The sequence below is a fragment of the Lactuca sativa genome, chromosome 3, assembly GCF_002870075.4.
Source record: "Lactuca sativa cultivar Salinas chromosome 3, Lsat_Salinas_v11, whole genome shotgun sequence".
In the NCBI taxonomy this organism is placed as follows: Eukaryota; Viridiplantae; Streptophyta; class Magnoliopsida; order Asterales; family Asteraceae; genus Lactuca; species Lactuca sativa.
Genome location: NC_056625.2, coordinates 196171928 through 196192180, shown reverse-complemented (window position 1 = coordinate 196192180; position 20253 = coordinate 196171928). Strand labels below are relative to the sequence as shown.

Below are 20253 nucleotides of genomic sequence, written 5' to 3'. Positions count from 1 at the left end.
ATGAAACCATGAAACCAACAAATGTAAGCCAAAACCGAGTGAGTTCCCCCCAAAATAGCACACACAATAGAACATAAACAATGCATGCTTACCGGTCCCAAAGTATAACATTGTATTGCCTCGGTTTCCATTACCTACAAATGAAGTTGTCGGGGGAGGAGCTGTTCCATTTGAATTCAAGATTTTTATAGTAATTTGACATGTAAAAAAATCTTCATTAAGTTTATCACAATGTAAGTCGCTATTTTTCTCTGTCTCTGTTGGATGACAAAACTATTTTCTGGTATTGATGTATCTAGAAATGGAAATGCTCCTGTCGCAATCTTGCAATCAACAAAAAATATTTGACCCATGCAACGCACGGATCTCTTTACTAGTCCTCCATAATAAATTAATGTCTTTTTGCCACTTGTCATATTCTCATTCAATTTGTCAAATGTCATTTTATGGTTAATTTAATTTAACTTTTTCCACGTGTCATCTCATTAGTTTTTCTATTTTATTAAATTTCATATAATATAGTAATAACAGAATATAAATTTTATTAATGAACTTACTTTTTAATTTCAAAATTCTCAAAACTAAAACTTATTAGTTTTTTTTTATTTATTTAAATAAGTATTTTGTTTGAATTTAAAAGATAAAAAACATTTTTATTATAATAATTCAATATTTTTCTTATTTTCTTATAAATTAAAAGTTTTCAAATATTTTGATATTTATATTTAATTTTTTTTTTGTAAAGTTAGTCAATATAATACATGGGCTTCACGACTAGTTAGTATTATATATATATATATATATATATATATATATATATATATATATATATATATATATATATTTTCCTTAATAAATAATTTATTGCCACATGTCCTATTCTCAATGATTTGGACACATGACATTTTCTAACCAATTTTGATTTAATGTATTTTCCATATGTTTTTTTCTTATTGGTTCCGGCTCATTTTAATTGACAACTCATTAAATTGTTTATTCAAAATAAATATTAAAATCAATTAGAATAATTACCTTAATAAATGTTAGCTTTAAATTTATACACCAAATTTAATTTATTACATTCAAATTTCAAAAGCATTCATAATTTATTTCCAAAATTATGATGATTTCAATATCTCAACAAGTTTTCTCATATATGGTAGTCAATTCCAAAGATATGTAAAAGTTTTACTTTAATAACGGGTGTTTGGACACGTGCTTTTAAAGTGATTATTTATTTAGCATAAAATTGGGTTTATATTTTTAAATAAAATGTAATGGTGTAACTATATATTTATCTGTTTCTTCAACTGAATACTAGTGGTTGGGAAGTTTCAATGTTTAATAATCATATAAAGGATGCTTTGGGGCCGAATCTGGACTCAGTTATCACATGACCCCCTTTTTCTATTTCTTTTCCAAATTTGCTTACTCAAGAAATCAAAATTAGAATTAGGTTTTATAAAAAAAGAATTGAACAACATAGATATTATATTAAAAACTTGCAAGTTGCTAAAAGAAATATTACAAATAAGACAAGACAAAGATTTGATTTTAAATTCAACCAACGCAATTAACTTTAAATTTCTTACGTAAATCCAAATGTTCGATTCAGTACTTAGAATTGGTTATTGCCACACTAATCACACTTTTAAACATTTCTTAAAAGAAAACACTCATACCACTTCTAATCCCGACTGACCTCACAATGGTGCCGAAAGGGAATTTAGAATGTTTTGGAAGAAAAAGGTACTTGAAATTGATACCCTACCTAAACTCAATCTCAAACAAAGATCTCGTATCAAATTAGGAGATTGGTGGACAAAAACTTATAAAAATTCATGCAGCCATCAATAGGAATAACAGACATATTAGAATCGATTCTTGATTAATGGTCAATGGGAATCCAAGCCAAGAACATTAAGGAGGAAGTTTGGAGAATTTTTGCATGTAATTTCGTTGAAGTCCCACTTCACCAGACTGAAACTAGTCAATAATGATAGTCCATTAGCCGTCTCTAAAATAAAACAAGTTGTGTCTGCTTATGGCGGGCACAAAGCCTCCAGAATTGATGGATTTACATTTCAACTTGCTAAAGAAATACGGAAGTCACTGAACTTGGACCATAATAATAAATGAATTACTTTCTTACGCAAGGAAGATGAATAAAAACCCATGTCAGTCAAGGTAAGTTTCAACAAGGCAATTTTAGGGATAAGTAGAGGAAATAGATATTGGCTTGAATTAAATCCAGTTGAGCATATATGTTAGTGAATGCCTTCCCTACCAAGGAATTCACAATTAATAAACATATTAGAAAATGCGACCCTTCAGCACCCGTTCTCTTCAACGATTCCATGGAGGGTCTACATGGAGTAATGTATACGACACTTGATAAAGATATCTTATGGGGAATTTTATCCCACCTTGTGTTAGCTAATGTATGTGGACGATGTAATGTTTGTTGGTGAATGCTCTTCATAAATGCATTAAATCTCATGCCAATCCTTAGATGCTTTTATTTTGCATCCGTGAACTTTCACAAGATTAAGGTGTATGGAATTAGGGTGGAGAACTTGGATTGAGCACCACTTATACACCTTCTAAATTATGAAGCGACTTTCTTCCCATCACATAGTTAAGAATACCTATCAGAGCCGGCGCAAATCTGAAAAATAACTAGTTTTTAATTGTTGGCCAATTTCACTCAAAGTTAAACTGGAACGGTAAAACCCTTTCTTTTGGCGGACATATCACACGTATCCAATCAATATTTTGTAGTCTGCCCTTGTATAATTCTCACTTTTCAAACCACCCAAAAAACATTGACACCTTGCAAAGCTTAAGAAAGAAGTTTCTATGGGAAGATGATGGAGCAATACGAAAATTATTTAGGTGGTTTGTCATAATGTCCTTAAGCAAAAAAAAAAAAAAGGATGAAGGGCTTATTTTGTTTGAAGCGTCAGAAATTTAATAAAAAACTAGTAAGAAGCTACAAAAAAGTCATCATAATAGATTACAAGCTAAAAGATGATTATGTAACCAAGAAAAAGTTCAACTTATTTTAGTCTTTCTACATCTATTGGAAATCCAGAAAAAACCCTGTCTATCACCTCATTTAAAATAACTAATTTCCTAGGTAAAGCTGATCTAAAAAGGACGGAATTACGAAAATTCCATAAACATCATAAAGTAGTCAAAATGACAGCATCAAAAGCTTGGCGTTACCAACTTCTCAAACAAATAGAATCCTACCACGAAAGAAGGTGATCCATAGAAAAATGATAATGAATCTGAACACCCCACAAAATAGCAACTTGGCTACAACCTGCAAAAAGACGATCGATAGTCTCAATGGTATTAGAATAGACATGGCATAAAATCGAATCAACAGTAATGCCTCGATGAGAAAGTCTCTCTCTAGTAGGAATACTTCGTAACCGCAATCTCCAGATAAAGATGTTCAACTTGATAGGAACCTAATTATTCAATCTAGTTTCACAACTACTTGTGAACAACATCTCACAATCCAAAAACGTTGGGGTTGAAGAAACAAAAAAGGAATCAGACACATCAATAGTCAACCCTAAGCGGTCTGGTGTCGACTGAAGCTAAAGATCCTACATCAAAGAAATAAGAGCATCCCATTGAGTCTGCCCGATGCCTCCCCTAGGAATCCGTCTGAGAGGATCAATATCCCAACCAAGTAACACCCTATCTAGAACCGAAGCAGATTTATGATTGTCCAGAGAAAAAATCCTTGGAAATGACACAACCAGGGGAGTATCCCCCTTCCACATATCATGCCAAAAAGAAGTCACTCTCCCATCACTAATCCTGATGGGGCAAAAAGACTAAAGATCTAGACCACGATATTTGAGCTGGACCAACATCCGAATAATTCCATTCCAAGGACCCATCATCCCTCTCCTCGGGGACAAAGAGCTATAACCACCATCGGAACCGTAAAGAGCTTTAACAACCCTAACCCAAATCAAATTCGAATTATGAAAGAATCTCCAATGCCATCTAATAAGCAAAGCCTGGTTAAATGAGAACAAACTACCGATTCCAGGACCCCTTCTTTTCTTTCAGCTAGAGCTCTATCCCAACGAACCCAATGCATGCATCTTTCATGCAAATCCGTAACCTAAAAAAACTTGGCTTGAAAAGACTCTAGGGAGTTGCTAACAGAGATCGAATCCATAAAGATAGACATCAAGTAACTACCAAGACTTCCAAGAACAAGCTTAATTAAAGTGAGCCGGCCTCCAAACAAAAGACATTTCGCCTTCCAAATTAACAGTTTAGAATGAAATCGATCTACCATAGGGGACCAACCGACCAAGCAGAAACCCGAGACATGTTCTGACCAACTGGAACTCCAAGATGAAATAATGGACAGGAATCTGAAGCACACCCCACCCTATGGGCCACCACCTCCACCTAAGGATAATGAACCCCCACTCCTATCACTTTGCTTTTTTGCAAATTGATTTTATGACCCGAAGCTAAATTAAAACACCACAAGATACGAATAATACAGATGACATTTTTAGGATCACAGGAAGAAATCAAGACAACATCATCAACATAAAAAAGATGTGAGATATCAATACCACTGATGAAGAGCTTAGAGTTAGAGGTCTTAGAACTCTTAATTTTGATCTTCTTGCCTAATGGTGGTGGATACTTAAAATGAAGGAATGTCATTTTGGTCTAAATACAAGGTTATACACGGCATCAATGGACATGACTATGGTTACATTGTTAAGAAAAATAAATACAGGTTAGTAGCATAACATCTTCAGTAGCATAACATCTTCAGGATCAAGGACAACCTTCTTGAAGAATGAATCTCTATCAACAATATCTATCCTAATTAATAAAAGGTCCTTTCTTCCACTTTTCAAATCCTCACGAGTTTTGCAACATTTAATTTTGTAATTTTTTCCTATAAATTAATTTACACTTGTCATTTGTAGTAATTTTCGATTTTCTTAATTAACTATTCGTATTTACAGGTCATAGAAAGTAATTGATGTGTCATTAATTTGTTTCCTTATATTTTCAAATTTTAATATGTTTCCTTCATTGTACATAATTCAAAATTGACATGTTTCTTTCAATATCACTTTACCACATGTATATCATCGTTATTTTTATATTCAAAAATTCCAATTTGGCTATTAAAGTATACGACTATTCATGTATTTAATTTGTTTCCTTCTATACTTAAAATTCATTTTTTTCATAATTGTTTCGATGTATATGAACGCAAATCACGCACATCTTTGATGAAAATTCTGCAAAGTGGTTAGCTTGAACCTAGCCACATTGGGCGCACCACAACACCACCATAATCTCTTTTGCACATTAAAACCTAAAATATCATCTTCAACACCATTGAGGCATGTGTATGTATCTCTCTCTCTCTCTCTCTCTCTCTCTCTCTCTTTCTTTCTTTCTCTCTCTCTCTATCTCTCTCTCTCTCTCTCTATTTCTTTCTCTTTATCTCTCTCTCTCTCTCTCTTTCTCTCTCTCTCTCTCTCTCTCTCTCTCTCTCTCTCTCTTTCTCCCCCTTCTCTCTCTCTCTTTCTCTCTCTCTCTCTCTCTCTCTCTCTCTCTCTCTCTCTTCTCTTCTCTTTCTCCCGCCCTCTCTCTCTCTCTCACACACAATTAAGAATCACTAAGTTACAAGGTATGTCTTTAATTTTTTTTCTTCTGAATTTGAATTTCATTATCAAGGTTTTAAGGTTGTTGCTCTTTATTTTTACAACAGTTTCAGATAGAAGCTAATGAAAGGTCTTGAGCCAAGCTTAGAGGATATCGGGTTTGGACAAATTTTTTTCTTTTAACTTAGAGCTACCATTTTTTTTTAAAACCTCACATAATCGAAGTAAGTACACTAGTCAAATTTTTAACAGTTTCTTCAAATTTCTAATTGTGTTATTTTCATTGAGAATATAGAAGGGATTTCTTTTCTGTAAATGAAATCGATAAGTTTCTTTATAGGAGGTGAACCTTGGTTTGTAGTGATATGGCTTCCAACATGGTTGTCCATACATCTTAGTTTTTAACATAATTTTTTTGACTTTTGCCTATTGATTTAGTTGACTGGCTTAAGGCCAATATACATGTATCTTGATTTATACTAGAGCATTAGAGCTTTGAATTTGATGTTAATATTTGGATAAAATAAATGATACAATGAAAGAGAAATAAAAGATAATGATATGTTGTTAAAATGTGAGAAAACTTGATGATGTAAATAAAATGCTCGATAAAATGCTAGAACCATATCTTATTTCTTCTTCATTCTTATTTCAACACCAAGATGGCATTTTCATTCTTCTACTTCTTTAATTCAGTTTGTGTTTGTTAGTAATAAATCAAAACATCGTGGTCTCTCCTTTTCCTTTTCCTTTTCATTATACATGTGCATATTCCTTTTCCTTTTCATTATACATGTGCATATGTTTCTTGGATAATAATTTTTTCATAATATGTTTGTGTGGAACCTGAGTAAACTCTATATTTTTTTTTAATTATAGAGCCCTTGTACATGTTTTGGATTCAAGATATCAGGATTTAGATATATAATCAGATTCCTTAGGTTCAATTTGCTTGGATACAATTAATTAGATACTTAGATCCCCATATTTGTAAAAGGTAAATTTAGTCTTACTTTTATGCTTGGTAAGCATTCTTAATACAAAGTTTTAAATTCATAGTTATAATAATGATAATAACTATAACACCACAATATAAAAATCATACCTTATTGTAGCTATGTTATTTCAAAATTTCATGGAAAATGACGATAACATAGTTTTTGCTATGTACACATTTAGTCTTTATTTTTTTTGTAAAATAAACCCTTATACTCTCTTAATATGTACACTTTACATTCTTTAGGATAATGTAACACCCACAAATTTGAGATAGATGTTTTAAGTGATTTTAGTAATAATTATTCATTTTATTGAATAATGAAAAATCTTCGAATACGATAATTGTTTGTTGTATGCATTACAGACTAACTAATTATTTATTAGATAAATGTGGAGTGGACAAGTATTATGAGTATATAATATTTGTGTAAGCCTTTTATAAATTTATCGATGAGCGATGAAGTAACATTTTTATAGACGATTATTTAGGATAAATAATCCTAACGGAAGTTGTAGTAGTCAAGATGATGATTTAGTGAGTATAAAGAACGTCTAAATCGAACTTCGTATTACGAATTTATGATTTTTCGAAGTTTCGGTGTAACACAGTATAACAATATCCGACATAGAAATCAAAATTAAAATCAGTTGATTGTTAGCCAAAACAATGTTAAAGAGAGTTAAAGATCTCGAAAATATAAATATGTCGATATAGAGACAGTCGAGAACCGCTCCGTATGAAGGAGTTATGATTTTCGAATTGATTTTAACAATGTAATCTCTATAAAAATATGAATTTAAAATAGAGTAATAATTAGATGTTAAGATCTAATGGAAAGTTGTAGTACTCGTAAATAACTATGTGTAGTTATGAAAAACGTCGAAATCGGAGCTCGTATGCGAAACTTATGATTTTTCAAATACCGCGAAAAATACTAGCTAAGGGTGATGTGGCGGCACAGGAGTGTGCCACGTGGCGAGATGGAAGCCTCTTCTCCCAACCAAAATGATGATGTGTCGACGACGTGGACCACAAGAACGGAGACACATGGCAACAAATAAGACGAGCATTGTCGACGAGGCGCGATGCACCTATGGCTTAGGGCGCGACGTGACCCCTGGACAACCTATAAATATATGCGAGTTTGACTTCATTTTGCACACCATTCACTCTAATATTTTTGGTTTAACGTCCCAAAAATTAAGACTTATATGTGCATAATTAGTCATATATTTTGTGTTAAATCTTAATACTTTTTGGTTATTTTATTGCAAATTATGAACAAAAGGTAGTTAAACATGTTTAAAATATATTTGTTGCCTAAAAGATGAGCTCGGAAGCAAAAGGAAGCAGAAAAAGCTACGGGAAGCTCGGAAATTGAAGAAAGAAAGAAAAACCCTAAAGAACTTGACGAGTTGAGTGCCTACTCGCCGAGTAGGCTTGAAAATTTGCAAACAAATAAGAGTCCTTATCGTATACAGATTTTAAGTGGTGGACTCGACGAGTAGCCCCTGTTTTCAGAAACTATATAAAGGACTTTAATTCACGAATTTAGAATCTCTCTCTGGAACCCTTGGGTAGCAATTTGCGATTCAAGTTGCTTCTGGCGTTATGGAACTCAAAGATCAAGTCTAATCGTTCGATTTTGGGGAGATCATGGCAATTCAAGTGTATTCTTTACTTAATCTTTTGTTTAAACTATGTTTGCATCAATTGATTTCGTTTTTGGGTTGTTCTCTTCTTTAATTATAAGCTAAAAACTCATAACTTCTGTTTAGGATAGATGACTTTATGAATATGGTTTGATTTTATGATTGGATTAGTTTAATTTGGTGATCTTGTTTTGTTAAGCTTGTTAAAACCTTATGTGTTAATTACAACTATTTTCTATTAATTAACCAACATACTAGGTTGCATGAACATCTCTTAATTGCTAATCTCATATAATTTGTGTGGAAACATTGATATACGCCTACGAATAGCGAACGTGAAACTAGGGTTAACTAGAAAATACGTAAGTTAATGTGTGAGCCTTGTGTGACGAACCATCAACAAGAGGTTAATTGAATTAGTAATTTGATTTGCTAATTACAAGTCTTACTTAACCCGAATTAATATAATGGGAAATTTATTAGTTTAATCGCTTGATCACTACTTAAATTGATTTGTTTTCTAAGGATTAGTAATAGCGAACTTGAACTAATCACACTAATCGGTAGCCAATGCTAATTAATCCACTGCACTTGTCATATAATCAACCATAGGAATAAATGATTCAAAACCTAAACATAAGTTTTTCTATTATTGAATTTAGTTGATTTTCGTTTGCTTAGCTGTTAGTTGTTTAGTTGAGTATTAGTTAAGTACTTAAGTTTCTAGTCTTGCAAAACTAGAGAAAACCCTTTTCTTTTATTGGTTGCTTTTAGATAATATTAGTAATTAGCTTAATTGTCGTTCCCTGTGTTCGATACCCTGCTTGCTAAACTATACCACCAGTCGACAGGTTCATTGCCTTTTATGTGTAGTTTATATTAAAAAAGTAGGATTAAAACTAGTGCATTCCACACACATCAAGTTTTTGGCGCCGTTGCCGGGGAACGGTTATAAAATTCATTTTAATCACTAGTGTTATCGATCCTTTGTGTGAGATTTTCTTGCACAAAGTTATTGCTTTAGGAAAAGTTTTAATTATATTTAAGTTTTAGTTTCTTTTCTTTTAGACATTTCGTTTTAAAAGTTTCTATTTTACCTTTGAACTCGTCGAGTCCATTTGCACCAACTCGACGAGTCCAAGGCTATTTTCCAGTTTCGTTTTTCAGTGTGTTTTGTTGTTTTTATGCGTTTTTATGTTTCTTGCAGATTGTTTATGACCCGTGGATCGAATTCATCCTTGATTCCACTACTTGAAAGCCCAGAATCATCGTTTCACAAGAATAAGGACAAGAGCGAAGAAGATACTCCGAGGAAGTTGCCTTTTAAGAGTCTTAAATCGGTTTTTGGCAAGAAGAAGGGAAAGAAAGTGGGAGAATCGAGCAACACGAAAGAAGACACCGAGTACGAGACCGAGAAGGAGGAAAGTGTTACCGATTTTGAAGAGAGTGATCACGAAAAGGAATCCGACAACATCATGGCTAACATTACAGATCTCACGATGGAGGCGTACAAAAGAGGATTTGAGACGACACCGGACCGGGGCTTGTGCAACCCACCATACCCGCCACTGCCACATTTGAACTTAAGGGGCACATACTGACTGCATTGAAGGAGATTCCTTTCACCGAAAAGGATTATGAAGATGCATACAAGCATCTTCATGAAGTTAATGACATCGCCGACTACTTCAACATTACAAACGTACCCAGAGAGACGGTGTTATTAAGGATGCTCCATGTTGCTTTTAAAGGGGATGCAAAGGATTGGCTAAAAGCACTACCACTGGAAGAGATTACTACATGGGCAAAGATGCATGAGGAGTTTTTGGAACCATTTTGCCCCCATCTAAAATTGCTAAACTCAAGAAGGCCATTGCCAATTTTGAACAAGTGGGAGAGTCTTTATTCGAAGCATGGGATCGCTACAAAGGTCTACTCAGGAATTGCCCACAAAATGACCTCAATGTGCAACAAGAAGTGTCAACCTTCTATGATGGAGTAAATGTCACTACTAGACAACTAGTTGACTCTCAAGTCCCATTAACGAAGAAAAATACAGCTGAAGTTAAAAGACTCATTGAAGAATTCTCTAAGAACTCTAGAGAATATCATAATCCGAGACATGAATCGACTCGAGGGTTGGTGAACTCTGTGAATGATAGCATGGCAGTTGTAATGGCCAAATTGGCGACTATGGAGCGAAGGATGACTAAGATGGACCAATCCATCCATGCCATTAGAGTGGGGTGTGAAAATTGTAGCAGGCCTCACCTTACAAAGGATTGCGATCTTGATGAAAATGGGAACCGGAAAGCGCAAGTATGTTACCCGAGTGGCGATAAATATGATGAAGATTGGCGAAAACCAAGGAAAGAATGGCTACCTTATGATGAGTACAAAAAGGCTAAGGAGGAGAAGTATAAAATGAAGACAAGAGGTTTCTTCCAAAAAGAGGAACCGGTGCAAGAGAAGAAGCTAGACTTTGAAGATATGATCACAAGACTTGCAGCTGCGTCCGAGAAAAGACATAACGAAACCGATGATGCAATAAGAGAACAACAACTCATGATGAAAGAGCAACAAGAGTTAATAAGAAACCAGCAAGCCTCCATTCTTAATATTGAGAAACAATTAAGCCAACTTGCACAACAAGTCTACCAAAGAGCGACGAGTGAACTTCCAAGTAATCCCGAAAAGAACCCGAGAATAGCACATGTGAATGTGATAACAACAAGCTCTGAAAATTATTTTCCTACTTTGAAGCCAATCCATGAACAGGAAGCCAAAGTGGAGCTTGAAAATGAAGAAGTAAGTCCAGAATCTCAAACTGCGAGATCGACTCGACGAGTACATAACATGGACTCGACGAAGTACATAGCCTGTTGGGTTTTAGTATACTACAACATCCAATGGTGCACATACAACCCTAAATACCTTGGATCTATGTTTTCTCTATTATACATGCAAATATGAAGTTTCCAAGATATTACCCTATATTAGCATACAAATATCATATACCTGGGTAATAAAATAGATAAAATACATACCTTTTTTATGTAACTTGTCTTCATGAAGCTTGAGTGCCTAGTGCCTCAAGTGTGACACCTTAAATGGTTCACACAACACCATGAACACTTGTAATAACCTTGAAAATAAGGATACTTTGGTTCTCTCTAGTGAAATCGGCCTTGCTCTTTTGTGTACACACACTAGTCCAATTTCACCAACCAAGGACATCTTTATATAGTGTGGAGATTAGGGTTAAATCCATGACCCTTCATTTCATATGATCCATAGGCTAAACACTCCATGGACTATCCATGAAAGCCTAGCCCTACCTAAATGAACTTGGCCCATTACACACACACACACACACATATATATATATATATATATATATATATATATATATATATATATATAAGAGTCCATATTTAATTAGTTCATTTTGATCACTTAATTAATTATAAATTAATTGTTGATCAATACTAATTAAATAATATGATTATATATTAATATATTATAACTTATTATATATTAATATAAATCACTAATATCCTTTTTTTCCTCATCTTGTCTATCCAATTGTCTCGATGCCATGCAACCCAAATGGACCATGCCGGGTCGGGTCAAGTCTTACCAATTATAGTTATGGACATAGACATTAATCCAACAGTCTCCCACTTGGATAAGTCTAAACCTATTATTGAGTATGACTTCAAACCCTGACTAGCAATCGTAGCTCTCAAAAGCTTATGTCGAACTTTGACATGTTAACTAGACTCTAATCCTGTCAATGAGTTGTCCATTAGATAAGGGATAAAAAATTCCTCCATTCTAGATATCATATGGACTAAGACATGGATTATAAATCATTCTATCTGTCCATTTGTTGTTTCCCAGTTTTCGATTTATGATGACTGACTGATTGAAGAAATCAAATCAGTCCTGGCTTGGCCAAGGACTCACATGTGTCATCAATAAATCATCGAGGGGCCCACAACTATTGCTTTTATCCCGAAGATAAAAGGAATGGATAAACTTTGACTCATATGGCTTGTTCTACTACTTGTTAAATCATACACAAAGACATGTTTTATAACATCGAGTTACCAATGCAGTTTCGTGCAATCAATGTACAAGCAACTCATAGTAACAACTCATATCTCTAGGTTTGAAGAATATAAGATATTATCGTCTCATGATCACTCGTGATAAAATCCATGAAGTGACTCAAATGAGTGTGGGTTGAATCCAATGCTTAGAACTTATGAGCACTCATGAGCGTTGTAGCACAACTTTGTCCACCAACTTAGACCTGTACAAGCCAACCCATGACAGTCTTGATTCATATCTACTTCCAACATATGACCGGCTGTGGATGGTTTGAATAACTTAGTCATTTCGGAAGAATAACCTAGTTATTATGGAAGTCAAAACATGCAAAGTGAAACACAAGAATAAATGAATCTAATATGGTATCAAACCCTACGAATATAAATAGACCACTTTTATTTATCACCATATTGGATTACTCATTATTCATTGTTTCGGTTTTATCAACTTTATACTTGAATTAAAAACACTAGTTGTCCCATGCTCCAAGCATGTACACTATGTTTTTCTAAACAATAGCTTTGCCATACACCAAGAATGCTCTCTATGTTTGTCTGTGATCCTTACTTTGTGAAATAAACCAATTGAACATATTTTCAATGATTCTAATTTCACACTCCCAAATCCTTATCGAAAAATGTGAGAATTTCAAATTCCTATCATTTATCGAAATTTGTTTAGATTTTAAACTTATTTGCACTGGCCCTCTTGTAATGAATATGTACAAAGTCACAAAGACTTTGTCAACAATCATTATAAGATATTCCGATGGAGATCAACTCCATGGAAACTAAGTCTCATATTCAAAGTACATTGCTTTGAACATGCTTCTTGCATTAGGTTTTCTAATCTTACACATATAACTTCCACTTATGGAGACAACTCCATACTACCATTTTGACTATCACTCCTGAACAAGAGTTGCCTCTTTTCAGAATATGTCAATATGGTCCTTCCAAAATTAACATTATACTTCCAACTGTCCCTGAGCAACCAATCTTTGCTAAACCTTAGATTGTCCTCGACAATTGCTTAATCACTTTATTCATATCCAACTCTAGACCTTTTCCCTCTTAATGCCCCAGACATTTGGAAAATTTAGAAAAGATAAATATTATAGGACATGATTTTCATAATATGTCAATATGGTCCTTCCAAAATTAAAATTATACTTCTAACTGTCCTTGCGCAACCAATCTTTGGTAAACCTTAGATTGTCCTCAACAATTGCTTAATCACTTTAGTCATACCCAATTCTAGACCTTTTCCCTCTTAATGCCCCAGACATTTGGAAAATTTAGAAAGGATAAATATTATAGCACATGCAATCGATCCTGTACCCAAAGCAAATGAGACACGATTCATGATGTTTCACATAAAGACATGATACTAGACCAGTCTTTTGCTACAATCTTTCTATCTGCCAAGTTCTCATAATTCAGATTATGAAAAGGGATGCCGTAATCATAATCGAATTTTATAACGCAAATAATAGACCCATAAATAGAATTTCCTTATGTTGAGCCATTCCAACACAAAATTCATATATATCCTTGACTAAAGTTGATTAAAACCTCATTCTAAGCTTTTAGAATTGAAATGAAGTATAATTTACACTCCCTTAATTATAGCAAAACAACTTTTCAACCCCTGCAACTCCACGAATTGAAACTTTTGTTTTCTATAATTAACATTGTTAACTCACAACCTTCATCATAATTATCATGCTCCCACTAACATGATGATTATTAGCATAACACTTATGCTGCCACTAGCTTTGACATGTATCCAGAAAACAACTGCACTTCTAGAGGTCAATACTAGATTGCTTTGATAAGACTTTATCAAAATCATACACCTTATCTTAGATAGCTCACAGGTGTGTCTAAACAATTTCAGAACTATGAAAAGGGATGTCGTAATCATAGTCTCAATTGTTTAGACCTTTGCTATATGCTTCAAATCTACTTGGTGGAAGTGTTTCCTCACCATCATTTTCATGAATCGGAGAGAAACCTTATGACCCTTAGATTTTATGGTATATGTGTTCCTTTCCATGTGAATTTTTGTCAAAACCATAATCATAAGACAAGATTAGTGACAATTCCAAATTCATATGGACTGAACTTGTGCAATCTTAAATTCTTGCCACCTGGCAGCTCAAGGGCCTGCCATTGCTTCCAAGTTGATATGCAACCAATTGAGAAATCTAAGAACTCATATGCAAAGCCAACTTTAACTAGAATGGGCACATAAATGTCAACAAGATAGGTTATAAACCTCTAGTTGCGTGCTAGTGATGAAATACATGTTTTATTCTTGATTACTTCTTGAAACCCTTTCAGGATTTTTTAGACTGCCACTGTCTTATTGACCTATAAGACCTTCTTGCCAAATATTCAAGAGATTGTGTGGATTCTAATCAAGACAAACACTTAACATAATTGGCCTTGGTTGGTCTTTGTTTTATCCAAAACATCACAACTTACCAATTTCAAATGTACAAAAGTAGAAAACTTTTACTCTTACATTTGATAAGTGTTATAAACCTTATTTAAGACATGTCACTCAAGATACAATCTTAGAATATAACTCTAAGAATTGTTTTTGGAACGAAGTATGAATCATCTTCTTAATTTAACCATTTCAACAATTCATAACTCCTCTTCTTAACTATCAAAATGCACTTAGAGGATGAATTGTGACAAGGTCTCAAAATCATTAAGATGATTTTAAAGCATGATACTAAAATACTCTCCCATCTTTTCAGATTTGAGAAAATTTTATCCTTCTGCCTAATTTGATTCTTCTTATTCGGTCTGTCATACATTGTAAATTTTCCATTGTCTTAGAATTATACTTAGGCTTGTAAATATAATCATATTTACTAAACCTTAGTAAATCATGACGAATAGTCTTATCCATCTCTTGTGGTGAACTTTGGCTAGTGCAGAAGAATGTGTACTTGATCCCTTAGTCCTTCTCTTGAGTCACATATACATGTGAACACGGAAGTACTCTTAATTTTTCCAAAGTTGAAAATTCTCATACATCACACTAAACACCTTGTATGATTCCAAGATTCGGTCCAATTGAAACTTGGGTCATGAGAATCTTTCCTTATTTGGTAAATTTAGACGCTACCTCAAATGAAAGAATCAAATTCATATTTCCACTCTTGCTATTAATAGAATCATATAACCAACAATTTTTTGTTCCTCAAATGCCATTGTAAGGATATTTTAAAATAAATAAAATCAATTTATTTTTTCCTTTTATTTTAAAAACTTTGCGGAAACACTATCCTTATAGTGCAAAAGCACATGAAAACTTTGTTGTTATCTATTCCTAAGCAATATATCATAACTCCTAAGAAGTAGCTCAAGAATCCTATCTTGAAACTATGCGATAGAAATCCATCGACGCGATTAGATTCAACATACTCTTTCTTTAAGTTTCTTCACTTTTCTTTGATTCTTAAAACATCAACATGTGACCCAGAGATATCATGTAACAAGAATCTCAGAATAGAAACTTAACAGAGTTAGATAGTGGACTTACCTGAAGATCTTTCAGGTAAAGTTGGCAGCTTCGTAACCAATGCCCCTTACCATGTACCATTTTCAATGTCCATGGAAGTTTGGGAAGTTGGTCTTCTAATCAAATTTGCTTTATTATCCCTCCTAATCATTGCTTATTTAGAAGTACCAAGCAAATAGATAAGATCATTAAGGGTCATGTCATGGTATGTTCCATAGTAGTCCTAAAGGAACTCACTATGTGGCATAGAAAGTGATTGGACATCCAACCTTCTCAAGACTTTGATACCCAACTCTCTCGGCTTGTCAATATGTGATCCAAGATGTGATCACACATAGACCTTTCTTGCCAATAGGGCTTGAGTGACCTTGAACTTGTGGGTTAGGGAGAATAATTAGAGGAGGTGGAGGAAGTGAAGTTCCAAGAGATTTGGGAGGATCATAGATGTCTGAACCATACATCTTTTGGGAGATATTCAAGATAGTTGATCTAAATTCATTAGTATAACACCCAATATGAAATATTAAGGCTAGGACCCAACAAAATATTTTATAACTTGGAAGAGGGATGCCGTAATCCAAGCTATAAAATATTTGAAGGTAGGTGAATGACGATTCACCAATTTCCACCAAGATAAACGAAATGTATTATTAGGTTTTAATTGGTTTTGAAACTCCTAGATTCTTTTGAGATTCATTGAAATTTTCAAAGGCATGTTTCAATCTCGAGTGTGCCCTTCAGGTTTTGTGACTAGGATGCCGAGGATCACAAAACAAGGTGTGAATAACCATGCAAATATACTTGGTACCCTTAATATTTACCCCTCAATCGATGTGCCGGTTAACCATACACGCTCCACCGATACTATGATAAACATTAAGTTACCCTTTGCCTACCTTGTTAAATCAAGCTAGTGTGCCAGTTAAGCACACATGCTCCACTAACTGACTTAAGCAAAGTGCAAAGTGTAATTTCATGGGTTAGCACCAAATTCACATTTTCCTAAGTAACTAAGATTGGGTATTAATAAGAGTTTAGTTACTTATTATTTATCATTAATACTTTTAATGAAGGGAGAATTATAGTCCTTGTCCTACCCGTTCGGCTAACGACCCTCCACCAGTCAAGGAAGCGGTGGGTGAGAATGAACACCCATTAAACTGCCATTTTATAGGTAGTAACCTTATACCCCCCTTATAGACCGATTTCGTGAATGAGGCCTACTATTGGTAAGACGAGTTGCTCTTATACATACATACATACACACACACACACACACATATATATATATATATTATTAACTTATAATATTATAAAGTATAAGGGTTGAATTTTAACTTTTAAAATTCTAAGGGATTTACTTGGAATTAAAGTATTCATGGGAAAACTTTACAAATTCCAAAACTTGAGGGAAAGTTTTTGAAACTATTCAAAACTTTTCATTTCATAAATTAAGAGTTTAATGGTTCATTAAAATGAAGACTCTTCATTTTTTTTATGTAACCTCTTATTCTTTAATAACACTTTTAAAGAAGTGACTCTTAAACATCCATAACTTGAGGACAAGTTATGGAGTCATAATACTATTTAACGAAAAAGACTCTTCATTTTTTTATGTAACCTATGACACTTTTATGAGTTTTAAGATTCTTAAATGTGACATTTTATGTAACTTGAGGACAAGTTACAAAAACACATTTTATGAACTATCTCTAGATTAATTAGGATTGACAACAACTAAAACACAATTTTTTTTCCATTAATCTAAACTAACTCATAAATCAAAGAAATATAAAACATTTGGTAATCCATAACTTATGGAGTTAAATGCTTGTTTTATGATGAAACTTTTCATGTTCCATAACTGAAGAATAAGTTATGGAATTCTTTAAAACATTAACACCAAATTTTGTAACTCCATAAAAACTTTGAATCATTTTTTTTTTAAATCCTTTTCATATCCATAACTTATGGAGGTTTCAAAACTCTTAAGATCACAACTTGAAAAAAAAAAATTTGAGCTCCAAAATTTTATGACAAAATTTGTAACTCTTTAAAACATTTAGATCAAACTTTTAAAACTAATAAAATAATCATATCATTTTATCTTTTACTAAATTTGCCTAATTCAACTCATATAGCATATGATTTAAATTTTACAAATAATTGGTTTTTCACAAAACAAGTAATTATGTTAAAATTTGACAAACTTCATGTTTTTTTTTTCTTTTTTTTTTTCTTTCAACTATGAAAATCAAACATTTGCATGAATATAACAGAAAACAAACCATGATTCTGATACCACTAGTAGGTTTTAGTATACTACAACATCCTATGGTGCACATACAACCCTAAATACCTTGGATCTATTTTTTCTCTATTATACATGAAAATATGAAGTTTCCAAGATATTACCCTATACTAGCATACAAAATCATATACTTGTTTAATAAAATAGATATAATACATACCTTTTTGATGTAACTTGTCTTCATGAAGCTTGAGTGCCTCGTACCCCAAGTGTGACACCTCAAATGGTTCACACAACACCATGAACACTTGTAATAACCTTGAGAATAAGGATACGTTGGTTCTCTCTAGTGAAATCGGCTTGGACCTTTTGTGTACACACACTAGTCCAATTTCACCAACCAAGGACATCTTTATATAGTGTGGAGATTAGGGTTAAACCCATGACCCTTCATTTCATATGATTCATGGGTTAAACACCCCATGGACTATCCATGAAAGCCTAGCCCAACCTAAATGAACTTGGCCCATCACACATATATATCTAAGAGTCCATATTTAATTAGTTCCTTTTGATCACTTAATTAATTATAAATTAATTCTTGATCAATACTAATTAAATAATATGATTATATATTAATATATTAGAACTTATAATATATTAATATAAATTACTAGTATCCTTTTTTTCCTCATCTTGTCTATCCAATTGTCCCGATGCCATGCAACCCAAATGGACCATGCCGAGACGGGTCGAGTCTTACCAATTATAGTTATGGACTTAGACATTAATCCAACATAGTCTGCCAGCAAAAATACTTCTTATTTAAAGCCATATCAGCCATGATTACCATTTCCAGGTTGAGCCATTCAGAATGAGCAAATTCAATTGTGTAAGAAGATCTTAGATCTTCTAAGGGCATTTCAAGTGAACAACCCATGTGTTGAAACACTCCTTCACTCGCCAAAGTATGCATCCTTGCTTAAAGAGCTCCTCACAAATAGAAAGAACATGGAAGAAGGATTAGAAATAGTGTTGGATGAACTACCAGAAAAGATGGGTGATACGGGAAGCATCACTATACCTTGCCAATTTGGGAATTTGGTTACTACTCACGCATTAGCTGATTCGGGGGCTAGTATAAATATTATGCCCTACCCTTTCTTCAAAAAATTAAACCTTCCAGAACTTAAACCTATCCACATGACCATAACATTTAGCTGATAAAATGGTGATCCATCTGAAAGGAGTATGTGAATATCTTATAATCAAAGTGGATAAATTGGTGTTCCCTGATGACTTCGTAGTTTTGGACATGGAAGAAGACCCCAAGATTCCAATCATCCTTGGAAGGCCATTCTTGAATACCTCATGTGCCATAGTTGATATGCGGGAATCAACTCTTACACTTAGGGTGGGGGATGATTCGGTTACTTTTGTCACTAATCAAGAAAAGGATCATGGAAAATCGATTGAAGATAAGACTTCATCAATTGAATTGGGTGATGGATTGCTAGAGAAAGAGTTAGAACTTTTAGAAGAAGATAATTCAAAACGATATTCTTTAGATGATGAGTTTGATGCTCAAAGCGATTTAAGGGAATTGGAAAGGTTACTTGAAGGAGTTGAGGACAACTTTGAAGAAATAAACTCAACACTTGATAAAAAGAATTTGAAATATAAGGAAGAAATTCAAGTTGATGAGAATGAAGAGGACAAGAACGCTAAGGATTTGAAAAATAAGGAGTATAACTCTTCTATTAGATTGCACCCAAATAATCAAGAAGAAAAAGGGGATAAGCTAATCATAAGAACAAAACCTCACGTGTCAGTTTTTACTACTTTGGAAGTATTCACTTTTAAACCATCGAATTCTCAAGCATATGAAGAGAGTGAGGAAGAAGCCATCACCTTGAGTGATGAAGTGATGATGACTGAAATGGAGATCGAGAAAGATAAAGGAGGAATGAACATGATGGGGCACACGGTAGAAGAAAGGAAGAAGAAGTATGGTAGAGG

The 20253-nt window shown here is 33.6% G+C and overlaps 1 protein-coding gene and 1 non-coding gene across 2 annotated transcripts; one reads left to right on the top strand and one right to left on the bottom strand.

Annotated features, from left to right (window-relative positions):
• Nucleotides 1-4746: 4746 nt before the first annotated feature.
• On the top strand, nucleotides 4747-19458 carry LOC111879823 (uncharacterized). Its single transcript, XM_023876254.1, has 6 exons — nucleotides 4747-4789; nucleotides 5025-5034; nucleotides 9535-9805; nucleotides 9940-10131; nucleotides 10197-11135; nucleotides 19135-19458. The coding sequence occupies exons 1-6, from the start codon at nucleotides 4747-4749 to the stop codon at nucleotides 19456-19458; spliced, it is 1779 nt and encodes a 592-aa protein (XP_023732022.1).
• On the bottom strand, nucleotides 10185-10288 carry LOC111879833 (small nucleolar RNA R71). The gene has a single exon (XR_002846246.1). It is a non-coding gene; the product is annotated as a small nucleolar RNA R71 (small nucleolar RNA).
• Nucleotides 19459-20253: the final 795 nt, after the last annotated feature.

Excerpts from the sequence above, each read along its gene's own strand:
- LOC111879823 (XM_023876254.1), top strand. The coding sequence starts at position 4,747 with ATGGACATGACTATGGTTACATTGTTAAGAAAAATAAATACAG. Across the intron at positions 10,132-10,196 it reads TGGAAGAGATTACTACATGG|GCCATTGCCAATTTTGAACA; the intron begins GCAAAGATGCAT and ends AAACTCAAGAAG. Across the intron at positions 11,136-19,134 it reads TGGAGCTTGAAAATGAAGAA|ATCTTAGATCTTCTAAGGGC; the intron begins GTAAGTCCAGAA and ends TTGTGTAAGAAG.